At 36.0% G+C, this 26,642-nt stretch overlaps 2 protein-coding genes across 4 annotated transcripts in view; one reads left to right on the forward strand and one right to left on the reverse strand.

Annotated features, from left to right (window-relative positions):
- The window catches only part of LOC113120502 (discoidin, CUB and LCCL domain-containing protein 1-like), a 34,748-nt gene extending 20,852 nt beyond the window's left edge, over positions 1-13,896 (forward strand). For both annotated transcript variants that reach the window (XM_026290364.1, XM_026290365.1), the window contains exons 7-15: positions 750-790; positions 3,853-4,041; positions 6,113-6,234; positions 6,445-6,601; positions 6,685-6,777; positions 7,872-7,956; positions 8,690-8,736; positions 9,793-9,912; positions 11,815-13,896. In XM_026290364.1, the coding sequence (XP_026146149.1) occupies positions 750-790; positions 3,853-4,041; positions 6,113-6,234; positions 6,445-6,601; positions 6,685-6,777; positions 7,872-7,956; positions 8,690-8,736; positions 9,793-9,912; positions 11,815-12,368 (1,408 nt within the window). In that variant the 3' untranslated portion in view covers positions 12,369-13,896. The remainder of the gene's footprint in view (positions 1-749; positions 791-3,852; positions 4,042-6,112; positions 6,235-6,444; positions 6,602-6,684; positions 6,778-7,871; positions 7,957-8,689; positions 8,737-9,792; positions 9,913-11,814) is intronic.
- Positions 13,897-16,437: 2,541 nt separating this feature from the next.
- Positions 16,438-26,642, reverse strand: part of LOC113120512 (Golgi-associated PDZ and coiled-coil motif-containing protein-like) — a 13,433-nt gene continuing 3,228 nt past the window's right edge. Inside the window, exons 2-9 of one of the 2 annotated variants that reach the window (XM_026290380.1) lie at positions 25,313-25,477; positions 22,913-22,936; positions 20,918-21,093; positions 20,612-20,777; positions 19,652-19,747; positions 19,372-19,536; positions 18,291-18,462; positions 16,438-17,624 (exon numbers count right to left, since the gene is read on the reverse strand). In XM_026290380.1, the coding sequence (XP_026146165.1) occupies positions 17,506-17,624; positions 18,291-18,462; positions 19,372-19,536; positions 19,652-19,747; positions 20,612-20,777; positions 20,918-21,093; positions 22,913-22,936; positions 25,313-25,477 (1,083 nt within the window). In that variant the 3' untranslated portion in view covers positions 16,438-17,505. The remainder of the gene's footprint in view (positions 17,625-18,290; positions 18,463-19,371; positions 19,537-19,651; positions 19,748-20,611; positions 20,778-20,917; positions 21,094-22,912; positions 22,937-25,312; positions 25,478-26,642) is intronic. The other variant, XM_026290381.1, reaches the window with a different exon arrangement.

A 26,642-nucleotide genomic window follows, 5' to 3' on the forward strand; every position in this document is an offset into this window, starting at 1 on the left:
ATCAGTCAAACTAAACCCATCATCTCCAGTCTTAAGGAGATTATGTTGATGGCGTAGCGGTCCTCAGGGTCCGCTTTAACCTAAATGAATAACTACAATCAATATCAGTTCCTGTATTTACATTGCTTGGGTTTTGACCTCAGGCTTTCCACATGTTTTACTGCACGCACTTAAACGTTTTTTTCAGTCCGGAGACTCTGATCAGCACTTGATTAATTTTTCCGTGGATTTTATTAGATGATATATCTGTCACCAGCAGTTTATTGCTTATATTCCCAGTCTTCAAACATTTATCTGTTATTTTGTTGTTGTTGGCCCACCACTCGTCGTATCCTATTTCGGTTTCATTCACGCTGTCGTAAACCACTTTGTACCCTGAACTCTGAAACGGTTTGCTCGACTGCCATAAAAGTAATGAAAAAGTAATCCCATCCAGGAAGCCTGTGATAATGACAGGTTTTTAAGTAATGCATGACAGAGATGCAATTTCCCGGCCTGTTCCTCTCTAATTACAGCACACTGCTCTTTTCCCCGGCCCAGCTGTACCCCAGTTCTCCTGTCAGATGGGGAGATGCGGGATGCAGTGAGGGAGGTCGTCTGAATTTGTGGGGTTGACAATGGGAATCTCCCTTTTAGCCCCTGTAGGCGTTACTTTCACATGACAGGGCCTTAATTAATCACTGTAATAATGATCTTTTGTGTCTAAAATGCTCAGTGCTCACTGATATCTGTTTTTGCTTGTCTTTCAGTGGCTCGTTGTCTGAAACCCTCTTCACGTTTGTGATAAATGGTAAGCACTTTTGTTTTATGGTTCAATGGTGATGTGAATTGAGCACACATGTTGGTGTAGGATTAATCCTATTATTTCTTGAACCGTGTCGACGTGATTAGTTTTCGCCGCCTGCTGTTATTCCTGCTGCCGCTGTGTGTTACAGTGTTGTTTGACTGGTATATCTGCACCTCTGCAAAAAAGGAAGTGGTTTAAACGCATTGTGCTGGCCCAACAGGTTTTTTTTAACCGATTCGGATATGGGAAGCACTGTTGGCTCTTTATTAGGGTGAATTGAAAGGCGTGGGAATATCTTATCACCCGAGTTTGTTTTTCTCAGGCTGTTTGAGTCTGGCACAGAACGGCTGCCATTTACCTGTGTCGACGTGCTTCATGCAGCTCTGCAGAAGAGGATGAATCAAACTCTCACAGCGGTTGCCAAATGTGTGCATGTGCCAACACTTGCTCCAAATGTTTACCTTCCATGGTTGTGCAGGCTGCTAAATTGAGAATGACATACAATTTTTGTATTTATTTATTCAATATAATAAACTGATAGATTAAAATGTTATGCAAAACAATATGGCTAATTTTGACAATTTAACTAACTTATAAAGATATATAAATAATGCAGTGTCTGTTTACACTAATTGCAAATAGCCTGCCTTGTTTGTTGAAGCTATTTACACTAACTCCGCCCACCAACGTGTGATTCGGCTAGTCAACACCGCAAAAGACAACCTGCAATCATCAGCTCCAGTGGCCCAGATGTAAAAATGTGTGACGTGTTTGTTTTTTCAGAAAAGCATTTCTTTTCAATGAAAATGGATAATATAATCAAAAAGTTGAAAATAAAGTATCGGGTAGGGATTGGATAGGTGTAGGGAGGGCTTTATTGTCCCAATAAGGTGGCATTCATTTAATAATTTGAATTAAAATTACAATTTACACTCTTAGTTAATATTGTATAGTGTTTTACAATCTACTACAATATATTGAGGTGCAGATAATTGCCACTATTTGCAATGAGTAGTAAAATTTTAACATAGTGTAAATAATCTATAGATATTTGCATGTAGTGTAAATACCATATCACTAAAAATGCTGCTATTTACACTTAGTGCAAATAGCCGCTGCCTATAAATAATAATCTGAAAAATATTTAATCACAAAATAAAAAGAACTTTAGAATTAGTTAAAATGAACTGTTTGGACTAATAAACATTTTCTGTTGTGTGACTGTTGAATGCAAGTCATTCCATTCAGATTCAAAATTCTTGTGGGGGTTCAGCATTTTTTCAAAACTCAAAATTCTAAAATCTAGTCAGTTCAAAGGCGCCTGCGTCCTAATTTGCATTGGGTGTACAAGTACAATGTCCACTTCCATACTTACACTCTTAAAAATAAAGGTTCCAAAAGGTTTTCACAGCATTGCCACAGATTTATTATTTTTGGCTCCCTAATGAACCTTTTCTTAAAGGTCCTAAAATAACCATTGTTTTCTTAGTGTGAAGAACATTTTAAAATCTAAAGAACCAATTTTTTGTGAAATGGAAAGGTTCCATTGATGTTAGAGGTTCTTCATGCAGCCATTGGTGCAAAAAAAGAACCTTTTATTTTTAAGAGAATATTTCCTGTTGTCAACCAGGATACACATTGACTGTTCCCTATTTGCTTTAGTGATACGCTCAAGCTTTAGTCAGTTGTCGTTATAGATTTGTGGAAGTACCTTTCCTGATCGTTATGACCCTAATCTCCTCTGGTCAGAAGTGGATTTGTATTCAGTGTGCATTGTTGATATATTGCACGAGTTTCTGATGACAGGAGTTGATAGATGTGTGGACATCAATCGATCCATGTCAATGGATTGCCATTAATCCAATTAGTTTAAAGCACAGCTGTGCACCCGGCAATGACTGCTACCATTAGTGAGCATCCTACCCTCATCAACCCCCTAGCTAGATGATATCACTCACAAACTGTAGCCTGTGAGACGAGACCTTGAAGGTATCGAGATGCAATTCTGTGGCGTTTTTAAGTCTAACTAAATTCTCAAACACATCTACATTGAAATACAGGGTCCATGTTAAAACTCCTGTTTAATGCTGAAAATGAACCGTTTTAGAATTTGGAAAAAGTTGAAACAAAGAAACATTATGATGTAAAAATTACTGATGATTTCTTGGTATTTATAAGGTTATTAAGGAAAGTAAAATACATTAAAAACATAAGCATCATCTCTGGAGTTTGCAGACGTTCAGACCCCACTGTACTTCAATCAGGGATCCTTTCTGACCACCTGCTGAGATTCTCCTTGTCTTCTTCCTGAGTTTCCTCTGCTAGCATATGCTAAATGTGTGGAATGTGATGGTGTTAGCCAAATCGGGACTAAGCAACAGGATGTATTGGCCCTGTTTTTCTCTCTTTAAAGGATGTGGGTGTCTTTTCCCCCCTCTTTTATTGTAATATTGGTGTGTTCATAGCACATACGTCTCCATTTAACTGTACACATGGTGGGTATTTTAAGAGCTCAGGGCTTCCTGTTGAGTCAATGTAAACGTCACTGAGTTTTTGCTCAACATGTGTGTTTCATTATGTTAAAAGCGAGCACTAGAGTAGACACGAGTCGAACTGACATTACTCTCTTTTGATGTTCTTTTTTTTAATGCAAGTTGGAATTCATTAATATGTCACCATAGTTGCACATGTGGCACAAAAACTGACACATAGAAGCCTGTTATGCTCAACAAGCCTGTGTTTATTTGATAAAAAATACACTGATATTGTGAATTAATATTAAAATGTAAAATAATGGTTTTGTATATTAAAATGCTGTTTTGCTGCTTTTTTTATCAGTGTTGAAAACAGTTGTGTGAATCATTTCATAGAAATCATCGAAAGTGTGAATCATTTTTCTGGATTCTTTGATGCACGAAAAGTTCAAAAGAACAGCATTTATTTAAATTTAATTTTAACAGTTTTCAAGTCTTTATTGTCACTTTTGATCAATAAAAGTATGAAAAAATATAGAGACCCCAAACTTTTAAACTTATGTAAATCTTTCAATGTTCTCTCTTTTACAGATTGCAGCAGACAGACTGTTCTTCAACCTGTGAGCACTAATACAAACCTGTCATCACACAATATCTCTTCTGACGGGTCTGAAGTCCACTGGTTTCCTTATAGCACCCAGCCAGCTGTTGCTGATGACTTTAAAAATAACCATCCCAAATGGCTCCAGATTGACCTCGGAGAAAAGAGGAGGATCACAGGTAATACTTGTAACCTTCATAATCTGGTTTCACTGACATGATTGTTCGACTCTGGGTCACCTGACTGTCCAGTTTCCTCTTTAACACCTCAAGATTTGGCTTTTCCAATGCATCATTTAATAGCTTTTCTGAACTTCAGGAAGAAATGTAATCCTATCATTTCAGAACAAACACGCAAACATGTGGGAGAGACCCACAGTTGGTTCCAGAAAGTGTAATTATCCTCACAAAAAGGTCTTTCTCGTGATCAGCTCTGAGTGCCGAGCATTACACACTCACCCCTCCCCGACTGCTAACTGGTATCTGCATCTTTTGAACAGTTCCTGGTATTACATAAAAGCACAGAAAAGCCCTCTCTTTGTCCATTCATCACAAATACAAACCCTCTTACAAAAGCACATTTAAATTTAGGAACATGCCGGACACGTTTATTTTGAGCACAACTGTGTGTAGACAGCAAAACCCAGTTAATTTCATACAGCTCAAGAAGTAAGAGAATGCTCACTTTGTCTCCTGTCAGAGGGAATCTGTGCTTTTGGACACGATGACCCTGAGGGAAACAAAGAGGAAGCTCTGTTATCGTTGTGTTGATGGCGGAAATTTGTTAGGCTAAATAAATCTAGAGAAAAAGCATCTCTTTATCTGTGGGGTCACCACTCTGCATTTTTTTCTGAGAAAGCTTTTGTCAACAGGCATGAAAAATTCATGTTTTTTTTTTTTATGTATTGCTGTAGAGGGTAGGATAAATGAAAGTAGTGAGCCACAAGAAACTATTGTTGGTGTTATATATTAGGATCACACTTCAACACTGTAAAATCACTGTAATGTACAGCGCTGTTGAAACACTTTGGGGTCAGTAAGATTTTTGTTTTTGGAAAGGAAGAAATGTATACTTTCATTCAGTACTAAGAACACATCAAATTTGTCAAAAGTGACCATAGAGACATTTACTGTATTACAAAATAATTACATTTAAAATAAAAGCTGTTTGAACTTTCTCGAATCTCGAATTTCGAATGTATTACGCTTTCCACAAAAGAATATTGACAGTAAGAAATGTTTCTTTAGCAGCAAACTGGCATATTAGAATGTTTACTGAAAGATCATGGAAAACATAAAGTTTAAAAACTATATTCAAATTATACATATCAAATAAATGCCTTGTCGAGCTTAAGAAATGTATTTACGTATTTCAAAAACATTAAGAAATCTTACCAACACCAAACTGTATATCGCTTTATGTGAGTATATGTGTAGTTGGGTTTGCTGTATGTATAATAATTGTCAGTTGATTCATCTTGCTGTGATATTGAGCACTATAAAATCTGTAATGTTTTGGTAATGCTGGAGTGGAAGTACTGAAATATCCCACAATGTTCCAGTCGTAACTCATAACTCATAATTCTCCAAAAACAAACAATAGAACATTGCTTCACTCTCTCGTCTTTGAAATGACAATAAATTACACTTCTCACTAGTGTCGGGCGTCCAAAAGCCATCCAAGTGGTCATTTTTCACGTAGGAGATGGGAGAATTATGGGTTATGCTTTGCTCATCCTGTCAGAACCACATTTATGTATTTTATCATTTATCTTAATTGTTTGTTTAGTTTTCAATATATTCATCTTCAACCACAAGAATGAACACCAGTGACTAAATAGTGCTTGATTCTTTACCTTTCCTGGCATTCTCTTTGATGATGAGTAACTTCCTTTGCAACTTTCAAGTCATCACACTTCAGTCTCACAGCTTCACACTTTATATTGCTCCTGTCATCTCAGTGGTGTCCTCTCGCCTGAGATGTAGTTAATGTTGGAGAGTAATAACAGGCCTTGGGGTCTTTCTGTGTCTGCTGGGAACATGCCACTTGAGTGTTTCCCTCAGGAATGTGTTCAGTAAGCGAAGGAGGCCAGCCGCAGGTTTTCCACCATGATGCTCTCTGAAGTGAAGTCTTTAGCCTACATGCTGTCACATTCCTCAGCTGGTCGAGCGCTTCCTCAGGAGCATTTGAGGATTACATGTTGTGTGACTAGACGATGAAATAATTCAGAGTCATGTTTTTGTTTCATAGGTATTCAGACCACAGGCTTGACCATCACAGGCTTTGAATATTTTGTCAAAAACTATAAGATCGAGTACAAAGATAGGAGTCGCTGGCGAACATTTGTCCAGTATAATAACTCTGATGAAATGGTAAGACTTTCTTTAATTCACTACATAATCATGTTCAGTAAAACCTAATATATACAATTAATAATATATATTTTTTAATTGATTATTATAATATGTTTGGTTTACATTTTCCCCTGAAAATTGTAGGAAATTATAGCGATCGATAGATTTAGCTATTTTAACTGTATAGACAAAAATAGTTTGATTATACAGTGTTGTATTTTATTTCAGATCTTTGAAGGAAATACTGACAGCCTCCACCAAACACGCAACACCTTCCATCCCTCCATCGTAGCACGAAGCATTCGAGTCGTACCTCAACAGTGGCACCGGACAATCGCTATGAGATTGCAGCTTCTGGGTTGTTCTTACGTTAAACCCATCCCAGGTGCATGTCTGAGACACAAAGGCTTCACAACATTATTTCTCTCATTAGAGATGTTCACTAAACCACTGTTTCTCATTATGCAGTGAATTCTTCATCTACAGTGATGCAGGAGGCCCGGCCTACACAGTCCATTCACAGGGACATGACCAAGCCACTGGCCTCTCACGCTGATCTTGGTATGATTTTAAAAACACAAGCTAATCGCTTATGAATTATTACAGATTATGTTACAGATGTACTGGACAAATGTCTGACAACCCAAAAATATTTCCCTACTACTATTATTCAAATTTCAGCTCAAGACATTTTATTTTGTTGTCTACCTCAGGGGTTTAATTCCATTAACTATAACCATAAAAAGTGAATTACACATGGAGACGCGTTTAGCATTTCGTCCATGCAGATCTGGCGTTTTGGGAGAGTGAAACCGATATTTTTGAAACCGGGTCCCAGAGTAGATAAATCTGGAAACGCCGATCTTGCATTTTCATGTGGACCACGAATGCATATATATTTTCTGAAATGATGACATTATCAGCCCACGTCTCACCCCTAGTAAGACACCGCTACGTCACGTAACAGATTAATAAATGTATTGTTCTATGTTAATTTGTATACGGCACACAAGGTTTATGCACATAGTCTTCTCCATTCTTAGTGTATCTCTGTGGCAGAATTACAGCGCCACATACTGGTCTGATATGTATACTACATAATTTTGTGCTCTCTGTGGACGCAGATATTTCTGGAGACCTGGAAAAGGCAACATTTCTCATTTTCAAAAATAAAATAAATTACTATAAACATATTCAAAAACTTAACGAAATTTGCAATATTTGAACTACAATTAAAAAGAAACCGTAATATCTAAAAATAAAATCTAAATGTAATTCAAAATATAAATAATAATTTTAATAGTACATCATTGACACTAAGATAACACAAAACACTTGTTATATTTGTACAGAATTTTGTGTGTGTGTGTGTTTGTGTGCATCAATTAAAGCAGCACATTAATATGGAACGGTGATTAAACCGACTTGGAACCACCTCTGTATTAAATGGTTTTAATGCATACCTGCCAGCCAATCAGAGTCCAGTATTCAGACAGACCATGGAATAAAATGATTTAATACATACACGCACTATAATAACTATATATAACAATAATGGTTCAAAAATACTTGACCATGTACATAAATGCAAACAGTGTTTTTTCTTTGTTTTTCTTTGTGATCATTAATATCGTATAATTTTCTTTTGTTTTCAGTTAATCTGGTCATAATACTTGTGCCAACCATTCTGCTTGTGGTCCTGCTCCTTGTGGGAATCTGTGTGGTTAAAATGCTATACACGTAAGTCAGTTTTATTACATTTCTGAAGTTGCCGTATTTGTTTATATTTTCCCTGAAGTCCTTTTGCTACCCTACTTTTAAGCCTTTTCGAGATGTAAAAGACCTCTGTAATGATTACCTAACCTTCACTGTGTATTAGCATAGTAAATAGGTCAGTTTTTATTTTCATGTTGACTTGAAAGAAGAAAGGATGAAAGTTAAGACTGTTTTGTCTGTGTTCTCCATGTTGTGTCTGGCGTGAGAGGGTGGTAGAGTCTGATATGTTAACATTTATTGAAGCATGGCAAGCTTATCTCAGTTCAGCTACAGTTTGTTGCTAGTCCTGTTATCAAACACAGCAGACACAGTCTCACTATTGCGTATGCACATGCACCAGTGATTCCCAGCCTGCCCTAATAGATACCACAGCCACTGATACGAGCAAACCCTGTGTGGCCTGTTGTAATTCCTCAGCAACACATTGCAGATTCATAAAGAAAGGAGAGATCGAGGGCTGCATGGGATGAAGGGGGGTTGAGGGTCAAAGGTCAGTGTCAGGAGATGTGCCAGCTGCATTAGTCCCCTGAGAGAGAGCTCAGGGACAAGGGGATTGTGGGGAAATGAAGATGAATGAATGGAGTGTTTCAAGGGAATTATTAGGCTTCTTCTGTTGTTTAAGAATGATGAAGGTGGTGAGAGACCCTAGACTTTGCCACCTGTGTCTCTGACGATGGTGTTTTTCATTGTTCCTTAGTAAGAAGACAAAGGAGAACACGTATGGCTCTGCGGAGACACATACAGGTAAAACAGTCGCTTTTAATGAACTTGTTGGAACATTTAAAGGAATAATTATCAAAACCAAAGCTGTTATAAACATATGACTTGTTTCTTCAGTGGAACACAACGCAAGATGTTTACAAAAATGTTCAAATTACTAAAGGGTATAATGATTGTGATTATTAATAATGTGCATTGTAATAAATTATCATGTTGTAAATAATTATAACAGAATTCACAGTGCATGGTGTGACAATGAATTTAATGTATTAACTGTGGTTACAATTATTCATGAGAGAGTACAATGCATTATAAGGTGCATTGCAAGGCATAATTAATGCATTAAATCGACTTGTATAGTGCATTATACATAATGGCTTTAAGTGTTACCAAATAAGTTACTTATAAATGTAAGTCAGTTTCATATACAAAGCTATTACATGGCTTAAGAAAGATAAAACTGAGTGGAAAACAGCAGCTTTAATGAAAAAAAATATATATATTTTTCTAAGACAGTTTGGAAGAATATTTAAGCTTTTTTAACATTTTAAATGTGTCCTTCTAAAGCCATATGATGGTTTTGTATGTGAAACATTGTTTGTTATCATTTATAAATAATGACATCATTTTTGGTTGGTTTTCATGTAAAGCTATCAGATAGCTTAACATTTGTATTTAATTTTGTGTTTGGTGCCACTGTTCTGCATTTTTTCATTGTTTGCTTGAACATTTTTGTAAATATATTGTTTTGTGTTCTATTGATGAAATTAGTAAATGACAACAAAATGTTTATTTAATGGGAAATCTTTTTCATTAATTTTAAGAGTCACATAAAATCCTTAAAATAATAGAATGCACACTTTTGGATAAATAACACATGACTTCACCATATCTGACTGATTTTTACCTTTATTATTCCCCAAGTCTGCACAAAATATTTTAGTCTTCATGACATATCCCTTCTTCCAAAAAAACAGCGGTTTGCCCTTTCAGACACGTATAATCTAAGGCTTAGCTGCTCAACTCACACACAGATAAACCATCTTGACTGGCTGACAGTTGAGTGATTCTTGTCTACAGGCTGTTGGAGGAAGATAAAACAGCCATTTGCCAGGCACCAGTCCACAGAGTTCACCATCAAATACAGCTCTGAGAAAGACCCCATCCAGAAGCTGGACCTGGTAACCAGTGCAATGGCAGGTAAAGACTGACCAGACATTTGGGATTTTTGCCATCCAGTGTTAAAGAATCAGCTGGAAAAATATATCACTTTTTCCACAAAAATATGAAGCAGCACAAATGTTTTCAACATTAAAACTTTAAACTTTAATACATTTTTAAATATATAAATAGAAAAGTTATTTTAAATTGTAATAATATTTCACATTATTTCACATTTCACACTCTATTACTCTTTTTAATATAAATAAATGTAGACTTGATGATAAGCGTAAAAGACTTCTTTCAGAAACATTAAAACAACAAATTGCTGTCCCCAAATTTTAATATAATAATCCAAAGCAACAAAACATTTTAACTGCAAGCATTTCAACTGAAAAAAAGGTTGATTTTAGTTTAATTATACATACTTCTCGACACTGAAGCCAAGATGGTAATAGAGCCCAAGTGACCAAAAAAATGTTTCATAGCACAGTTTGCTTGTCATAGTCAGACAAAAGACACTTGACGCAGAAGAGATGTGATTTATCGCTTTGTTTTAGGATATTGTATTCATGTGGATATATGGATTTGAAGCCAAAGTGTTAAATTTTTGTGGCTACAACTAAACTAAAAGTCAGAGAGGGGAGTTTTTATTGTCTGATAAAGGGGTTCAACTTGTATGGCAATTTATGGTCCTTCGGTGAGCTGAAGAAGGAAAACAGCTTTCTAAAATTATTGTAACTGCCTGAAAGCTTGCCAGATGAAAAAATGTAATTGGCACTTTTCCCCCTACACTCCTCCAGGGCTGTAATTATTGATGCAAGACATCAGACAGATTACAGGCAGTCTGATTTCAGGCCCAGTGCTTGACTTGAAGCCCCTTTGAGGAAATACTAAAAAATGTCATTCAAGTCATTCATGCTGAAACAATTTATTTGCCTAAACTTTGGTTTTTATTACTGTGATAGTCGTTCCTCTTTTAGGCTGTCAGGAACATGCGTGAAAATTAACTAAAGTACTGTATGTCATTCATTTTTGATGGCTTTAGAGTTTATGGTCCCAGATCTATGAACATGGCTTGCTTAGTTAGCCAGGTAGATTTAAGTCTTGCTTGGCATAAACAATTTCTTCTTTGGAGCACGAAAGAAGATATTTTTGAAGAATATTTAAACCATTTTGACCCTCAAACGACATTGGACTCCATTGAGTTTCACTGTATGAACCATCAAATAGTGTAACTTTTTTTTTTTTTTTTTTTTTTTTTTTTTTAAGGATCATTTGTGCGTTACATTTATATTTTTATTATTAAATTTAATTAATATATTTTTTTATTTTTGAAATAGATTTTGTTTTAACATTTTCTGTTTCTGTTTTTTTATGTCTGTATAGTTATATGTTTGCATAGTTTGTTTTGCTTTTAGTTTCAATTATTTTATTTCCGAAACTTATTTTATTTCAGAAATGTTTGTCATTTTCGTATGTTTAATTTTTTTTTCAGTTAATGTTGGAGTAATGTTTTTTTTTTGTTTCAGTTTTAGTTAACGATAATATGCCCTTTCTTAAATTATTAAAAATAGTTTTCTGTAATTAAAATAGAGCTGAAATAATATAAATAATTAGATCTTAAATCATAATTAATTATAAATAATAGTAAAAATTGCCTACTAACAAAATATGTAGTACTAAAACTACTAAAATTTATCATCATAAAAATGAAAGCTAAATGATAAATTAAAGCTATATAGAAATATAAAAAAAATCTAAATGAATTTACAAAATAACACAAAATTGTTCAAACTTAAAATTTTAACTTAAAACTGAAAATATAAAACGAATCATATTCAGAATATGAATAAATACTATGCTAAAGTAACACTGACAGTAGAGATTGGGGCATTTTTTTAAAAACTAAGTGACTATTTTCTTTTTCTTTCTCTTCAGCTGAGTACCAGCAGCCTCTCATGCTCGGCACAGACACGGTGTCCCGCAAAGGCTCGACGTTCAGACCCATGGACACTGAGGACAAAGACATCGAGGCTGCTTCTCACTACGACCACCTGCAGACGGGCATCCAGTATGCCCTGCCACTGACCAATCAGGAGCCAGAGTATGCCACGCCCATCATCGAGCGCCACGCCTTCCGCAAAGATCCCTTCCTCCTGGATCCCAGCTACTGCGTCCCAGGCGTGGTACTAAACAAAAGCCCGTCATTTCGAGCAGTGGAGGGCAGCAACTGTAGGACAGTGATCGGAGGGCTTGCAGGGAGCAATCGGACGCCCCACATTGCAACAGACAGGGGGAATTACCCAGAGGACATCTATGACAGCCCTAAAATCCTGAAACCCGTTGTGCAGAACGGGAGTTGCTCGGAGTACCAGAGACCTCAGATTAAATCCCCAGTTCAACAGTGCTATTCCACTCCCAGAGACTGCGTCAGACTGCCTTTCTCCGGACTCAGACCGGACCCAGAGGGCAGCAGCTCTGAAGGAAGCTGAGAAGAACCGCTCTGTGATGTGCCTGATTTACCTGACTCAACAAAACACCTCCAGTCTCTTTAACTTATTTGTGCATGAGGGACAGCTTGTTTCTGCATTTTTGCGGAGGCTGCCAGATGCCAACACTTTGTGTAATTTAACAAAAAAAAAAAATGTATATATGATGTATTTTGTCCAGACATATCATGATTTTGATTCAATTGTCCTGTTTTTTTCCACGTTCTTTCCCTATGGACACAAACTGTAAATGCGAGCCAGATTTTCATGTATTCTACAATATGACCATCAGACTCTGCTTTGAACATCCATAAAGGGCAGTTTCACTGATTTTTCAACCAGATTTTTTGGCGTCATTAGTAATATGTATATGCACAATCTATACTCTTTCTCCATTAATTTGCCAGCAAAAAGACGTTTAATTGCCAGGTGATGTGTTTCGCATAATCTTACAGACTTTTGACATAAACTGATGTATTTGGGTTGCAGATAACATGGAAAGACTATAAGTTGTTCATTTTGATATACTACTGACATTTTTAACAATACAAAACTGGTTGAAAATCTATGGACTATGGACAAAAAAACATATTTTAGAAGCAGATCAAAAGATCTCCTGTTGGAAGAAGGGGATGTTTTGGAACTGGAGTAACACAAGTTCCTGAGCAGTTACTTTGGTCCGTCTCCTTTAGGACCAAGAACCATTCTGTGTTCATGTCCCTACACCAGTCAAACCAAATGAAATGACGTGAAAACACCATTAATATAGCCTAACATTGGAAGCAAGCTCTGTCGATGCGACAAAATTAGCTTGATCCTGTAATGCAAGCAAAATGCTGCTGCTCTTTTTCCAGCGTATATTGAGTGTAAGGGTCGTATTCTTACATTTTGGATAATTTCTCATCATCACTCATTCTGTTGTATGCAATCGTGTTGAATCTCAAAGGTTTCTGATCTTTCTTTAATGCTGAATATTGTTGTGCTCACTCTGTTGTTTTAGATGTTCCCATTGTTCCAGGTGAAAACTGGCTGTTTAAAGCAATAACAGACTAAAAATTGTCTTTATTTGGATTGTCTAAAGTAGTATACATATGTATGTACAGGTTTGAAATGTATATTTAGTTTTAAAAAAAAGAGAGAGAGATGTTACTTTGTGCTGTCAATGATTATTTAAAGGGATAGTTCACTCAGCAATTGTTTATTCATTCTCATTTAATTACAAACCCATATGAATGACTTTCTTTTATGGAATATGAGAAGAAATTATAAATTGTGGGAAATAAGTTCAAAATATCCCTTTCAAGAAGATCTGTGAGTTGCTGCTGTTTAAGGGACAATCCCTGTTAAAGATTACTGACAGGTCTTAATTTCTGTGAAATGTTTTGGGGGATGTGCGGATGGTTCATGTGTGATACTGTATGCCCGTGAGGATCTGGTCATGTTGATGTGTTGAAGACGTGCTTTGCATATGAAAATCTCAGTGCTGTGTTTGTGCTCCTCTAAACCCTGATTAAAAGCACCAGTTGTTCAACCTGTCCTGTGATGGTCGCTTTGCTTTAAAAAATGTGAATAATCAGCATGTTTACGTAAGTATTTGATGCAAGCAGGATGTCACACATGAGGTGTCTCTGTGGGACAGTGATCAGGAATGTAACAGTATGTAACAAGTAAAGACATCTGAATGGGAGCATATGTTGTTCTAGAACTTGGATATACCTTTTAGCAATGATGGGTCCTTTCCAGATGTGTAAGCTGCCTGTGCCACATGAACACACGCATCTCCATACCATCAGAGATGCAGGCTTCTGAACTGAGTGCTGATAACAACTTGAGTTGTCCTTGTCCTCTTTAGTCCGGATGGCATGGTGTCCCAGTTTTCCAAAAAGAACTTCAAATTTTGATTTGTCAGACCACAGAACCGTTTTCCTCTGTGCCACATTCCATTTTAAATAAGCCGTGCCCCAGAGAAAATGCCTGGATTGTGTTTACCGACAATGTTTTCTGGAAGGATTCCTGAGCCCATGTTGTGATTTCCATTACAGTAGCATTCCTGTATGTGATACAGTGCCTGAAGAGCACAGGCATCCAGTATGGTTTTCCGGGCTTTATCCTTAAACACAGAGATTGTTCCAGATTCTCTGAATCTTTGGATGATATTATGAGCTGTAGATGATGATAACTTCAAACTCTTTGCAATTTTGCTCTGAGAAACTCCTTTCTGATATTGCTCCACTATTTTTCAGAGCAGCATTGGAGGAATTGGTGATCCTCTGCCCATCTTGACTTCTGAGAGACACTGCCACTCTGAGAGGCTCTTTTTATACCCAATCATGTTGCCAATGGATCTAATAAGTTCCAAATTGGTCCTGCAGCTGTTCCTTATATGTACATTTAACTTTTCTGGCCTCTTATTGCTACCTGTCCCAACTTTTTTGGAATGTGTAGCTCTCATGAAATCCAAAATGAGCCAGTATTTGGCATGACATTTCAAAATGAATAAAAGTGAATAAAATATAAATGTGTGAGAGTTGTAAATAATTCCATTCCTTTTTACTCAAAATTTGTACAGTGTCCCAACTTTTTTGGAATCGAGTTTGTATATTGTATGTTTTGTAGTATTTGTTATGTGACGCATGTGAAACATGTTAAACTATAGTAAAACATTTTTATCAACACCACAACAAAACACGGTGCTCCGGGCAAATAAATTTAAGTTTATTGAAATATTTCATGTCATACAGTAACTACAGGTGGAACATTTATTCCCAATCTCCCTATGACAAATCCTATGACACTGGAAAAACAGAGTTAACAGAAGAATAAATCACAAACAAGAAGGAAAAGTAAAAAAATTAATTGGCTTTAAAAAGGAAATATGTTCCTCCACGTTAAAGTTGCATCTGTGCGGTGCCATGCACTGGCAGTGTGGGAAGCATTTCATCTCACAAATCATCTCCTAGATGAATCAGTAACAAGAAAATATAAGCAACAACAGTCCACTGAACCATATACTGCAAAGAGAAGACCTTCTGGTCAAAGGAGCTGATTGTCCCGACTGTCCTCATCTAAGATCTACAAACACCTGTGATAATTACAGTGGGGTGTTAAATAGCAGATAAGTGTGTGATATAAGCAAATAACCTATGAATATTTCATATTTACCACTCAAGCTATGCTTACCTGATGAAAAACCTGCTTAAACCAGTCTAATCGCTAACCACCAAGCTGTTTATTTCTTTCAGCAGGGTAAAGCAATTGTTTAGGGGATGTTTTATTGCTATGCAGCCCAAATGTTTCATTTAAATATAGCGTAATCAATGTAGAGACATACAGACTGGAGCATTAAATAACAATAATGTGATAAACACCTTTCTGAAAATGCTAAAAGTTGAGAGAAAAGTGATATGTTAAATAACTCAACGGTAGTAAAGCAACACTGATGATTATAGGAACCTCTTCTGGTGATCAATACAGTAGTGATCTTACAATTCACAGATTTTGAGGCACTACAGCTGACTCTACAGAGACTGAACTGGGCAAGGTAGTCGATGAGAATCACCGTCCTAAATTTCTGTACACATTTGTTTTTTTTTCACAGAACGTTAAGACTAAATTTGTTTGGATTAAATACGCTATGCTACATTGCCGTGTAAAAATGCAAGTTCTCTAATAAGCTAATATCAGTATCTTTTCCTAAGACACTGTTAATACAGTAGGCTCAATGGCACGAGATGGACATTGTTCAGGAAAGAGGTTTAAAAATACCTTGACAGATACATAAGGGTGGATATCATGAAAGCTGTCAAGAAATGTCTTGGTCACATTTCACCCTAAAAATAATAATAATAATAATATTAATAAAAAGATAAATTAATTTTAGGTACTTTATATATTTTTTTACATTGTGACATAATTATCATGAAAAATAGTATTTGTTTGTATTTATTATTCAATTGCCAGTAACATTTATTTTTGTAATGAATGTATTTAAATATAAAATAGCATGCTGCAATTATGAGGATTTTGTGCAAAAAAAAAAAAAAAAAAAAAAGAGATTATATTTTTTTTGGAATTTTGTGTAATTGTCCTGAAAATATATTTTTTGATATAGAAAATTGTTTAATTTAGTACCATTAATTATTATTGTTAATATTTTGCATTGTGCCATAATTTTGATGAGAAATAAAAATAAGCACACTAACCTGTAACATTTCACTTTTCAGTATTTAAAATTTCTATTAAAATTAAATTGTGTGGATGTGTATACATTTTTTTAGTTGAAATAAATATTGAAAAAGTAAGTGTCACTGTTAATTTGAGTAATGTTTGTCCTTAACTTGAAATACAAAACAAATTATCATTACAATGATTTTTGGTGTGTGTGTGTGTGTGTGTCAGGGGTATTTTACAAATAATGCCACAGAAAAGTAAAAAAAGAAAAAAATATATATATTGTATTTATATAAGGTAAAATGTGACCTGGATATCTCTTCACCCCAAAATTAATTCTAGATCAACTAAATGGCACTTCTCCACTTCTGTTCTTGAACTGTGCACTGTTAGTAAATCACGCCGTGTCATTTCTATTTCTGTCCCCGTCACCTACTGACCACCCTGTGTGCAAAACAGGAAGTAGCATCATCCCGTGGCCCGTTTTTTGGAGCATAACAGGATCACACTAAGCTAAAACAGAGAAGTTACAGTAAAAACAACGTGCATACATTTTGAGCAAACAGTAACTCATTACTATATCCATCTGCTTCGGTAGAAGAAGTGTGAATCATTAAGTAAAAGCCCTACATTTGAGCTCATTTTCAGCTCTACAACAGAGCGTTACACAAAAGAGGAAGTCAAGAATCAAAACTCGTATACCATCACTTTACTCATCTACGTAAATATTCATTTTGTCCCCTCGAGTGTTACTTTACAAGAACAGACCAAGATGGTGACGTGCATATGCAAACAATCCTTTGTGTCCACGGAGTAACAGTATGTCCTCTTCCCTCAGTGTTTCTCAGTGGTTCATCCATCTCCAGTGGACGTCGAAGCAGTCTGTTCTCCAAACGGCATAAAACAAGAAGATCTGGTATGTTACATAATTCTACAAGTGCAGTCTTAATCTCTTCTGGAGTCTGGAGATCTAGGAGGAACTCTCTGCAGACTCAGCGGTCTTGGAGGTCTTGTCATCTGAAAGACTTTCACTGGACAAGGCAGTATCTCCATTCTCTGTTCTGTTGTTCACTAAGTGCTTCCCTACAGCTGTAAGGAGGAAGAAAACAGTTAGTCGGTTTGGATAAACTTCACACTTTTCTTTAAACCATTAGATTTTGGCTTTTATGATTAAATGGCTGCATAGGCTCTAATGATATAACTGCAACAGTGGTGTGGATTTTTTTTTAATGATAATTTGATGCAAGTATTAGACTTTACTAATACGTTTATAGCCATTTTTTTATATTACTTCTTACGAACACATTTATAATGTTTCAAGTTGCATTTTAAACTAACTTTAATATAATTATTTATTTATTATATTATCTATCAATTCATTTATATTTACGTCTTATTGCCTGCATCAAAAATTAAAAATAAAATTAATGAAAATTTAAAATAGAATAATAATGTGTTCTGAACAACCATGAATAGATAATGAAAAATAGCATGAGCTGATGGCATATTTATAACTTTTTTTTTTTAACATAGATTATGCATTCATATTCATATTTATTACTTTTATTTTATTATGTTATTTATTCATATTCACTGCCTTAGCATCAAATATAAATAACAAAATTTATTAAATAAATTACAATGCAATATTAATATATTATGAACAAATAAAGAATGAACAAGTTTGCACAGATTAATAAATGCTGTTAAAACTACTCTTTGATTGGAAGAGAATGAATTCATCAGTGCACTTGCCTTGTAGGGAAGCGGGGTCCGTGCCATTACTGTGACTGGCTCCTGATCCCTCCTCCAGCTCGTCCAGGTACAGACGGTAGCGGTGTCCGCTGTCATCTTCATACTCCACGTTCTCATCGTCAGAGTCCACCTCTGGAGCCACGTAAACCACCTCGAACTCAATTTCTCCCCGCTGCAGAACAACAACAACAACAACAAAAAAGGTGAAAAAGAGGTGTGGGTGTGTGTGTATAGATGTCAGTCCTGTTTGTTATGTGGAGTAAATATAACCTTTGTTTGCTCACACAGAGCTGTTGTATGATAGGGCTGTCTAATTAAAATTCGAATTTCGAATATTCATCAAATTTTAAATAAAAATCCACATTCAGATGCAATGTTTTTAGGCGTGCGCCAGGCAGCCTTGTCAGTGGCACACGAAATGCGATGAAGATTTTTTAAATGTTTTTGTTAGCCTTTCCATTTAAACACACTAGATGCAGTGATGCTGCTTTGCTCATTTAAAATATTGCGGAAAAAGACAACATCAATTCAGAGAAGATCTTGTTTACATCAAAACTGAAACCAAAAGTATTTTTCCCCCTAACTGAAATTATGCCTTTTAAATTCGAATATAATTCGAATACAGATAATATTTAAGTGCAAAATTCGAATTTAGTTTTTCAGCAGTTTTGACAGCCCTATTATATGACTTCAGAAGATTTGCTCATGAGTCACATAAACCACTTTGGGTTCATCTATGATGCATTTTTTGTCATTTCAGATCCTGACAGACCCAAGTCCTTATTTGCTTTTATTAAACTGAAAAGAGCGCCCACCTTTTGTGTTCAACAGAAAAGAAGTCAGATGGGTTTGGATCGACATGATAGTGAAGAAATGACAATTTTTGACTGAACAATTCCATTAACAGGTATGTTCTCTTCAAACCGTTATTCATTACACCTCACAAGCCTAATTTAAGGGTATCTTAACCTTTGGGAGGTTTTCTGCAGGTGTTAGAATGGGATTGAAACATGCTTCTAATAAGAAGTTCTAGGTCACACATGCTAAGCCCTGATCTGACAGCCCCGTGCGTGTCCCTCACCTGCTGTGAGAGGATGGTGACGGCCTCTTTGTGCTTTGCATCCCTCAGGTTGATGTTGTTGACTGCTAAGATGGCATCTCCCACATGCAGTCCTCCGCAGCGCTCTGCAGGCTGAGTGGGGTGGATTTCAGAGATGAGGATGGGAACGCCGTGCTCTTTCCCGCCCTGTAATAATTCCAATGCAAACATCAAATCAGGACTTTGATCTTGGAACATACAGTGATTCATCCATTGAAACCAGATGAATTAGCCTGCGTATAAAATCAAGGGTTGAACTCACAGTAATAGAGATGCCAAGTCCTTCATGATCTTCTTTGGTCAAAACCACTTTGCGTATAGGGCCAACTCCCTGAGTCTTTTTCAGAGAATCTGTGTTCTTCAGAGGTTAAGGTAGAGAAGACATAATCAAGGGTGAATCACAGGCAAATGGTCGTAGTTCACCACAATATCAAATAAACTACTATATTTATTTATATATTTATTTATAGTGCATTTAAATAATTAAGCTTGTGTCATAGCGTATTATATTGTTTATAATATTATACTATTTATATTGTGACATTATTTTCATATTTATAGTGGCCAGCTGTACTGTGGAAAAATCTCATTCTTGTGACTGGCATTATATGGTATATTAAATATATGTAAAATATATTAAAACAACATTTTAAAGACTAATATTTAAGTCCATATGAATTGTAAAATATATAAAAAATCTTACATTTATATTTAAAATATATTTTATATAAATATATAAACAAGTAAATATGGAAATTTAAATATTTTATTTTTTTTCATTCTTAAATGTCAGTGCAGAACAAATCTTAATGGGGGTTAACATTTAATTAAACTTTTAGTTGTTTAAATCTTAATATAATTATTTTAGTTTCATTAATGAACTACTATATTTTGTATTTTTATATTTAAATTTAAGTTTTTTGTAATTTTAAGTTATTTTAGTACTTAAAACTGAAAAAAAACGTTAATTATATAAACTATTTTTGCAAAAAAAAAAAAATGTAATGTAGTTTTATTTGAAGTAATGAATTATGAGTTTACTTTTAGTTAAATAAATAAACAGCAGATATAAGAAATTACATTTTTAACTTCTGATTTTGGGGTGAAATTTCAATATCATTCTCTGGTTTTACTCTGATATCTCTCAAGGAAATTAGTATGCCTTCTGTTTGCAGTTTTCCCAAGTGTTTAAGAAGTAAATGAACTGAATGTGCCATCTTACATGCCCCACGGGGGATGGCAAGGGTTTTTTGGGATCGTTGCGCCCCCTGCAGGCTCGGATCACTGTTTTGTGGCGGTGCAGGTGAATCTCAGCTTCAAGCTGGTTCCACAGCTTGTCATGAGCTGGTCCTTTCATGTCTCGCCCGAGCAGCTGGATCTGTTGCACCCTGAACACATTGAAAAGAGTATTCTGGTTTATACTGAAACCCAGAACTCTGTGCCAGTCTTGACTCTTTGTGTGGATGAAATCGCCACATGAAACCCACATAATGGTCATTAAGAACAGAAGAATAATGCTGTCTCTTACCTCCCAGCCAGCTCTTTGTCCAGATACTTGGCTGCCAGTCTGGCTCCGTACACCTCGGCCTGTAGTACTGCAATGTGCCTGCGGAGGGCCTCGTTCTCTTTCTTCAACATCTTCACCTCTGCCTCCAACTTGGCCTCCTTCACTTTCTCTTTCTTACTGGCCTCCAGTTCCTTCTCCTGTGACATGTAATCAAACAAAGACGAGGTGAGCAGTTGTGCGCCAATCCTCTGACCATGTGTGCATACTAATACAAGTCTGTTAATAACAGGTCACATTAAATCTCTGTCATTAACAGGCTGCTGCCCAATAGGACTAGAAACAGAAAACCTGCATCATCACAAAAAATACAGCTTCACAACAGTGCATATGACAAGTAAAGTGAGATCACAAGACAAACAACCACTCTAGCTTAAACATACCACTAAATGTGTGCACATATACTACAGAATTGTAACAAATGTAGATTTAACATCACAATTACTACAAGTTGGGGGTGGGCGTTATACCGATGGACATGATTATCAGTTTAAATTTGTCAAGAAGAAGGTGGAGATTTTGAACTATCGTCTCTATCGCGGTAACACGCTCACACAACATTAATGTGCCACATGGTCAAGAAAACAGTTACCATTTGAGCATATTTTCAAGCATTGCGGTTTTAAAACAAGTGATTTTATAACTCATTTCGCTATATTCATTACACGTGCATGTAAAGACTGCGATCATGCAGCGGGGGATGTATTTTGGCCGCTTTTGTCACATTGAACGCTTAAATACACACACTTGTATTTGTCAAAATGACATTTTTTGCAATTATTCTCATACACAATAATATAGATCGTACGTGAAAGTAAAAAACCTGAGAAAGAAAATGCGTGTAGCAGTATATTGGATCCGGGTTGCTCTTAAAGTGACCGCAGTCTAATATTTCTGCTTATGTTAATCAAACAACAAAAGAGAGAAAATCTCTCACTGCTCTAGACTTAATAACTTTCCTAACTTTAATAAGAATAAATATATTTAATTTACACAGTGAAGAATATGCAGTTTTTATACATTTGATTTCTTTACACAATATATGTAGATTTTCTTTATTTGTTCTACTGGAATTTTGTCGTCCTATTGACTAATTACTTATTTAAACGCTTGTTATCAGTGAGTTTGTGGTTGTTTGTTTTTCTTAGGCGTGTATTATAGTCATAATGACAATCAACAATTCTGAAATTTCTATGGTATCAAACTTTTTTTATATCATAAAGTCCTTATTTAAATCAAAAAGAACTATATCATGATATGTGTATCATTATCGTAAAATAAAATGACTCGTATTGTGATATAAGATTTTGGTCCTATCGCCCACCTCTTCTACTAGATTACCAGTAGTGTGAAATTAAGCCACTTAAATGGCATCTCTTCATTTGTTACAACCCCTGGAGTGGAAAAAAGACACATCTAGCTTTAGCTATGTACCAGCATTGAACTTCAGGGCTGATATCGATCGGCTTGTATGAATGATTAAAGCTGCGGTCACGTTAGCGATATTTTGGTGAAATTTCACAGACATAAAAGGCTTTTTTTTCAAATTTTAGTGAGTCATTTTCAAACAAAGCAGCTTTCTCTTGTCAATGTGATGAATTTGAGCAATATCTGTGAAGGAACAGTTTCATTCTCATGCAAAACTCTGCTGATTTAAAATACTGGATATAGCCCAGAAATTTCACGCAACACCAGTAAATGACCACACCTTGAGAGCATGTGGTGGCCGATACAGATTCTTTTGCTTTTTCATTATAACCCCAACAGCTGGGTCAATTTTTCAATTAATAATGTATCGGCTACCAATATATCACTCACCTCTAGCAGTTAATCTACTAGTACACAAAAAGAGCATAGTTCTTTACTAGGGATGGTTAAAACAGACAGCAGCAGCATTAACAGAGGGAAAAAGTGGAGTTAGACAGGACACACACAGACTCAAAACAATGCAAAACTTACCTTGTCCTCCACTGAGGGAACAGGCTTAAGATTGAGAAGAAAAAAAGAGGGTCAGAGGTTAGGGAGACAGGGTTAAACAGAAAGGACAGTTACAGACGCATCAACGCTCATCCTTACATCATTAGGTTAAGTCAGGAAGACACAGAGCAGAGTGCCAACCCAACCAGAGCCTGTTAGTGTTTATTACAGCTAATTATACAAAGATACTGCTATTACGACACCATCAAATGTCACAGCTATGCTACACAGTCAAAAGTATGTAGACACACATACTAATTAGTGGACTGAGCTATTGCAGTCACCTCTTTAATGATGGCTGGATAAACTGAAGCATACAGCCATGTAATCTCTGTAGTCGGCTTGTCAGATTTGTGCCATCGACTCCTCTAACTGATGCTACAGTGAAGTGAAAAAGTCAAGGAGTGATGGCACTGCAGCTTCAACACTCACTGTGTGTGTGTGTGTGTGTGTGTGTATATATATATATATATATATATAAACATAAAATGCCAGTCAAACGTTTGGGGTCAGTAAGATAACTTAATACTTTTATAAATACACAATAAATTAATCAAAAGTAACGTATTTCAAATAAAAAAAGTATTTCAAATAAAAGCTATTCTTTTTAACTATTTAACTATTTATTCAACAAATATTCCCAAAACAAAATGCATCATATCATCACGTTTTGATCATTTGATTTTCTAATATGAATGATGATGATGTTGAAAATTCATCTTTGCATCATAGGAATAAATTAGATTTTAAAACATTAAAGTAGAAAAATGTTATTTTAAATTGCTATAGACGGTTTCAACGGCATCAACATAAACAAACGTTAATGCGCGTGAGCGCTTTTGTGGACCTAACTTAACTTCCGGTAGACTCCAAATAGAATCAATAACAACAGCCGAGTCCCTCTAGAGTAGATATTTTTTTGATAACAAACAAAATGTGTTTTCTGTGTGGATCAGGCGGACTTAATGAAAATGCAATTCATTATTTGCCAACAGTAGATGTTTTAAAGCATAGACATAAAGCGCGAGAAATAGAGGTTTCCCCAGTAACAGCTGTAAACAAAGCAGAGATGGTACGCTCACACGCTGCTTTATCAGGCATATAACATGCAAGTCTTACTTCAGAAATACAGCGATATAAAAACACCCATGCCTCGTTTTGATATTTAAACATAAATGTAAGGAATTATTATTATTAAACGTGCAGTACGTTACGTAACGTTACGTTACTCGTGTTTATTTAACGAAGCCTTTTTGAAAATCGATCAGTTTTGAAATTGTGGCGAGTCTCCAAAAATAAATAAATGTATGGGAAACACATCCCGCAGCACAGCCACCTGAGACCAACTTCAGTCTACTCATCACCTTGGCTTTAACTGCGTTGTAGATGGCACGCAGCCAGACCGATATACACAACACAGACCGGAAGTTAACTTAGGTACAGGTGCGTGCGCCCGATGAAACCGTCTATTATATTTATAATATTTTATTACTTTTTTTTCTGTATTTTAAGCCAATAAATTCAGACTTGGTGAGCATAAGAGACTTCGCTTTTAGAAATCTTACCAACCCCAAATGTTGATATTGATACTTGATATTGGATATTCAATTGTGCATGTTCATTTTACCATTTTTACATTTCAATTATCTTTTCCATTACCAAGCACTAAATTTAATACTTAAAAACGCGAGTAACTTAATAACACTTTTAAATGTAATCTATAGCTAAATTAATATCCTCAAATCTCTAAATTAATATGGTTTTTCAATTCGCAATATTTCATAATCATTTTTCATTCAGTTAGGTTAGCTTTTAAGGTTTATTTGTAATTTCTTTAGACAAAATCTTGGTGAATGGTTGTTGGTTGTAACAAGAAAACAGTTTTTGCTTATCTAATATTCGCATACTGTGTAACATGAATTCACACATAGGGTTTTCTCTTGGAATCAAAGTTCCAGAGAAAGGAAGACTAAACCTAAAGCACACAATGATAGTCTATGATTTGTTTGCTAAATGCCATGGCAAAAGTCCTGCATGCAAAGCAGGCTGCTGATTCGTCTAGCAATCCTTTTTAGATGGGTCTGGAATAACTTGATCAGCCTGATCGATATCCCACTCAACTAGTTAGTCTAACATCACTTCTAGGCCTGACACTTTCAGCGTCACATCGAATGAAAAGATTTCCCAAAGGAGTGAAGGCCATTATAATCCACATTAATTATGATAGTTTTGGAATGAGATGTTCTGTCTACATACTTTTGACCACATAATGAGTTGAAGATCCAAGTGGCCTTAATGCTAAAATATTAAACTAGGTGTCCTACGAGCCAGTTTTCTTTAACTCATCTAGATTTAAACCTAGGAATCTGGTACTGTGCCCACCATCCTGTCCTTGATGGAGTCCGAGTCGACCGCCTGTCCGCCTTTGGCTTGGAGTTTGAGCTGCATGGCATGGAGCTGAAGAAGCTGTTCGTGAACCTCCTTCTCCACCACAGTCTTCTCAGCCTGGACATCTGTCAGCTCTGACCGCAGGTCCACCAGCTGAGCCTGAAGCGCACACACACACACACACAGAGAGAGAGAGAGAGAGTATAACTAGCCATCCAAGAATAATGCATCATGCTGAGATTTGTGCTGACTCAAGTAGTGTCTGTGTGTGAAGTATTGACCATCCGTCTCCACTCCAGAATGGAGCAGATTTACAGATTAATAATGAAAATATAAAGTATGAAAATTAAGACAAATGTTTATCCTCCTAACCGAGTCAAACCAAAAGGAAGACTGCAATGTGTGGCTTTCTGAGGCACTAGCAATTAGTGCAAGTCTTCTGGCACGTTGAGCCAAGCTGAGATGAGAAAAAAAAAACTCTAGTTCGATTCCAGTTCGCAACAGTGTTTTTAAAGGAATAGTTCATCCGTCAATTTTGACAACTTTAAAGGCAAATTCTTTTCAGAATTTAGATTTTTATTGCACCCTCAGATTCCAGATTTTCAATATCTCGGCCAAATAAATGTCCTATCCTAACAACATACAACAATGAAAAGCTTATTTATTCTGCTTTCAGATAAATCTAAACTTTTAACTAAATGTATTTTTAATTGACACTCATTACTGATTTTGTGGTCCACGGTCACATTTTCATTGCTGGGTGAACTGTTCCTTTGTGAAGAGAGGACAGAAAACTGAACATTTGCTCATATCCTTGATGATATTTCTTTAACTCATACTGAGGAGTTAGTATGGACGATTTTAACGATGTCCTAACTCTGTTTCTGGACCTTGAAAGTTTCAGTTGCACTGCGCTCTATGCAGGGTCAGAAAGCTCTTCAGATTTCATCATAAATATCTTAATTTGTGTTCCAAAGATGAACGTAGGTCTTACGGGTTTTGGAACGGCATTAGAGTAATTAATGAGAGAATTTGGATTTTTGGGTGCACTATCGCTTTAAATTTCCTCTTTCTAATGTTTCCGCTTCCCTTCAGAAGAGCATACTCTCATCTGACATACTCATTAACAATCACAGCCGTGATGAATATCAGAAGGCCCTGTAGAATTAGAAAGCAGCTCAATCCTCCAGCATCTCAGCCTCTTAGGAAGGCAAGCTGCATCAAGGACAGATATAAAAGTCCTCTCGTAGAAAGACTACTCTTTATTTATGCGCCTAATCTATGCTGGATAGCCAAGGTTACTGAAGGACTCTCATATTTAGCA

Source organism: Carassius auratus, chromosome 20 (assembly GCF_003368295.1).
Source record: "Carassius auratus strain Wakin chromosome 20, ASM336829v1, whole genome shotgun sequence".
NCBI classification, from domain to species: domain Eukaryota; kingdom Metazoa; phylum Chordata; class Actinopteri; order Cypriniformes; family Cyprinidae; genus Carassius; species Carassius auratus.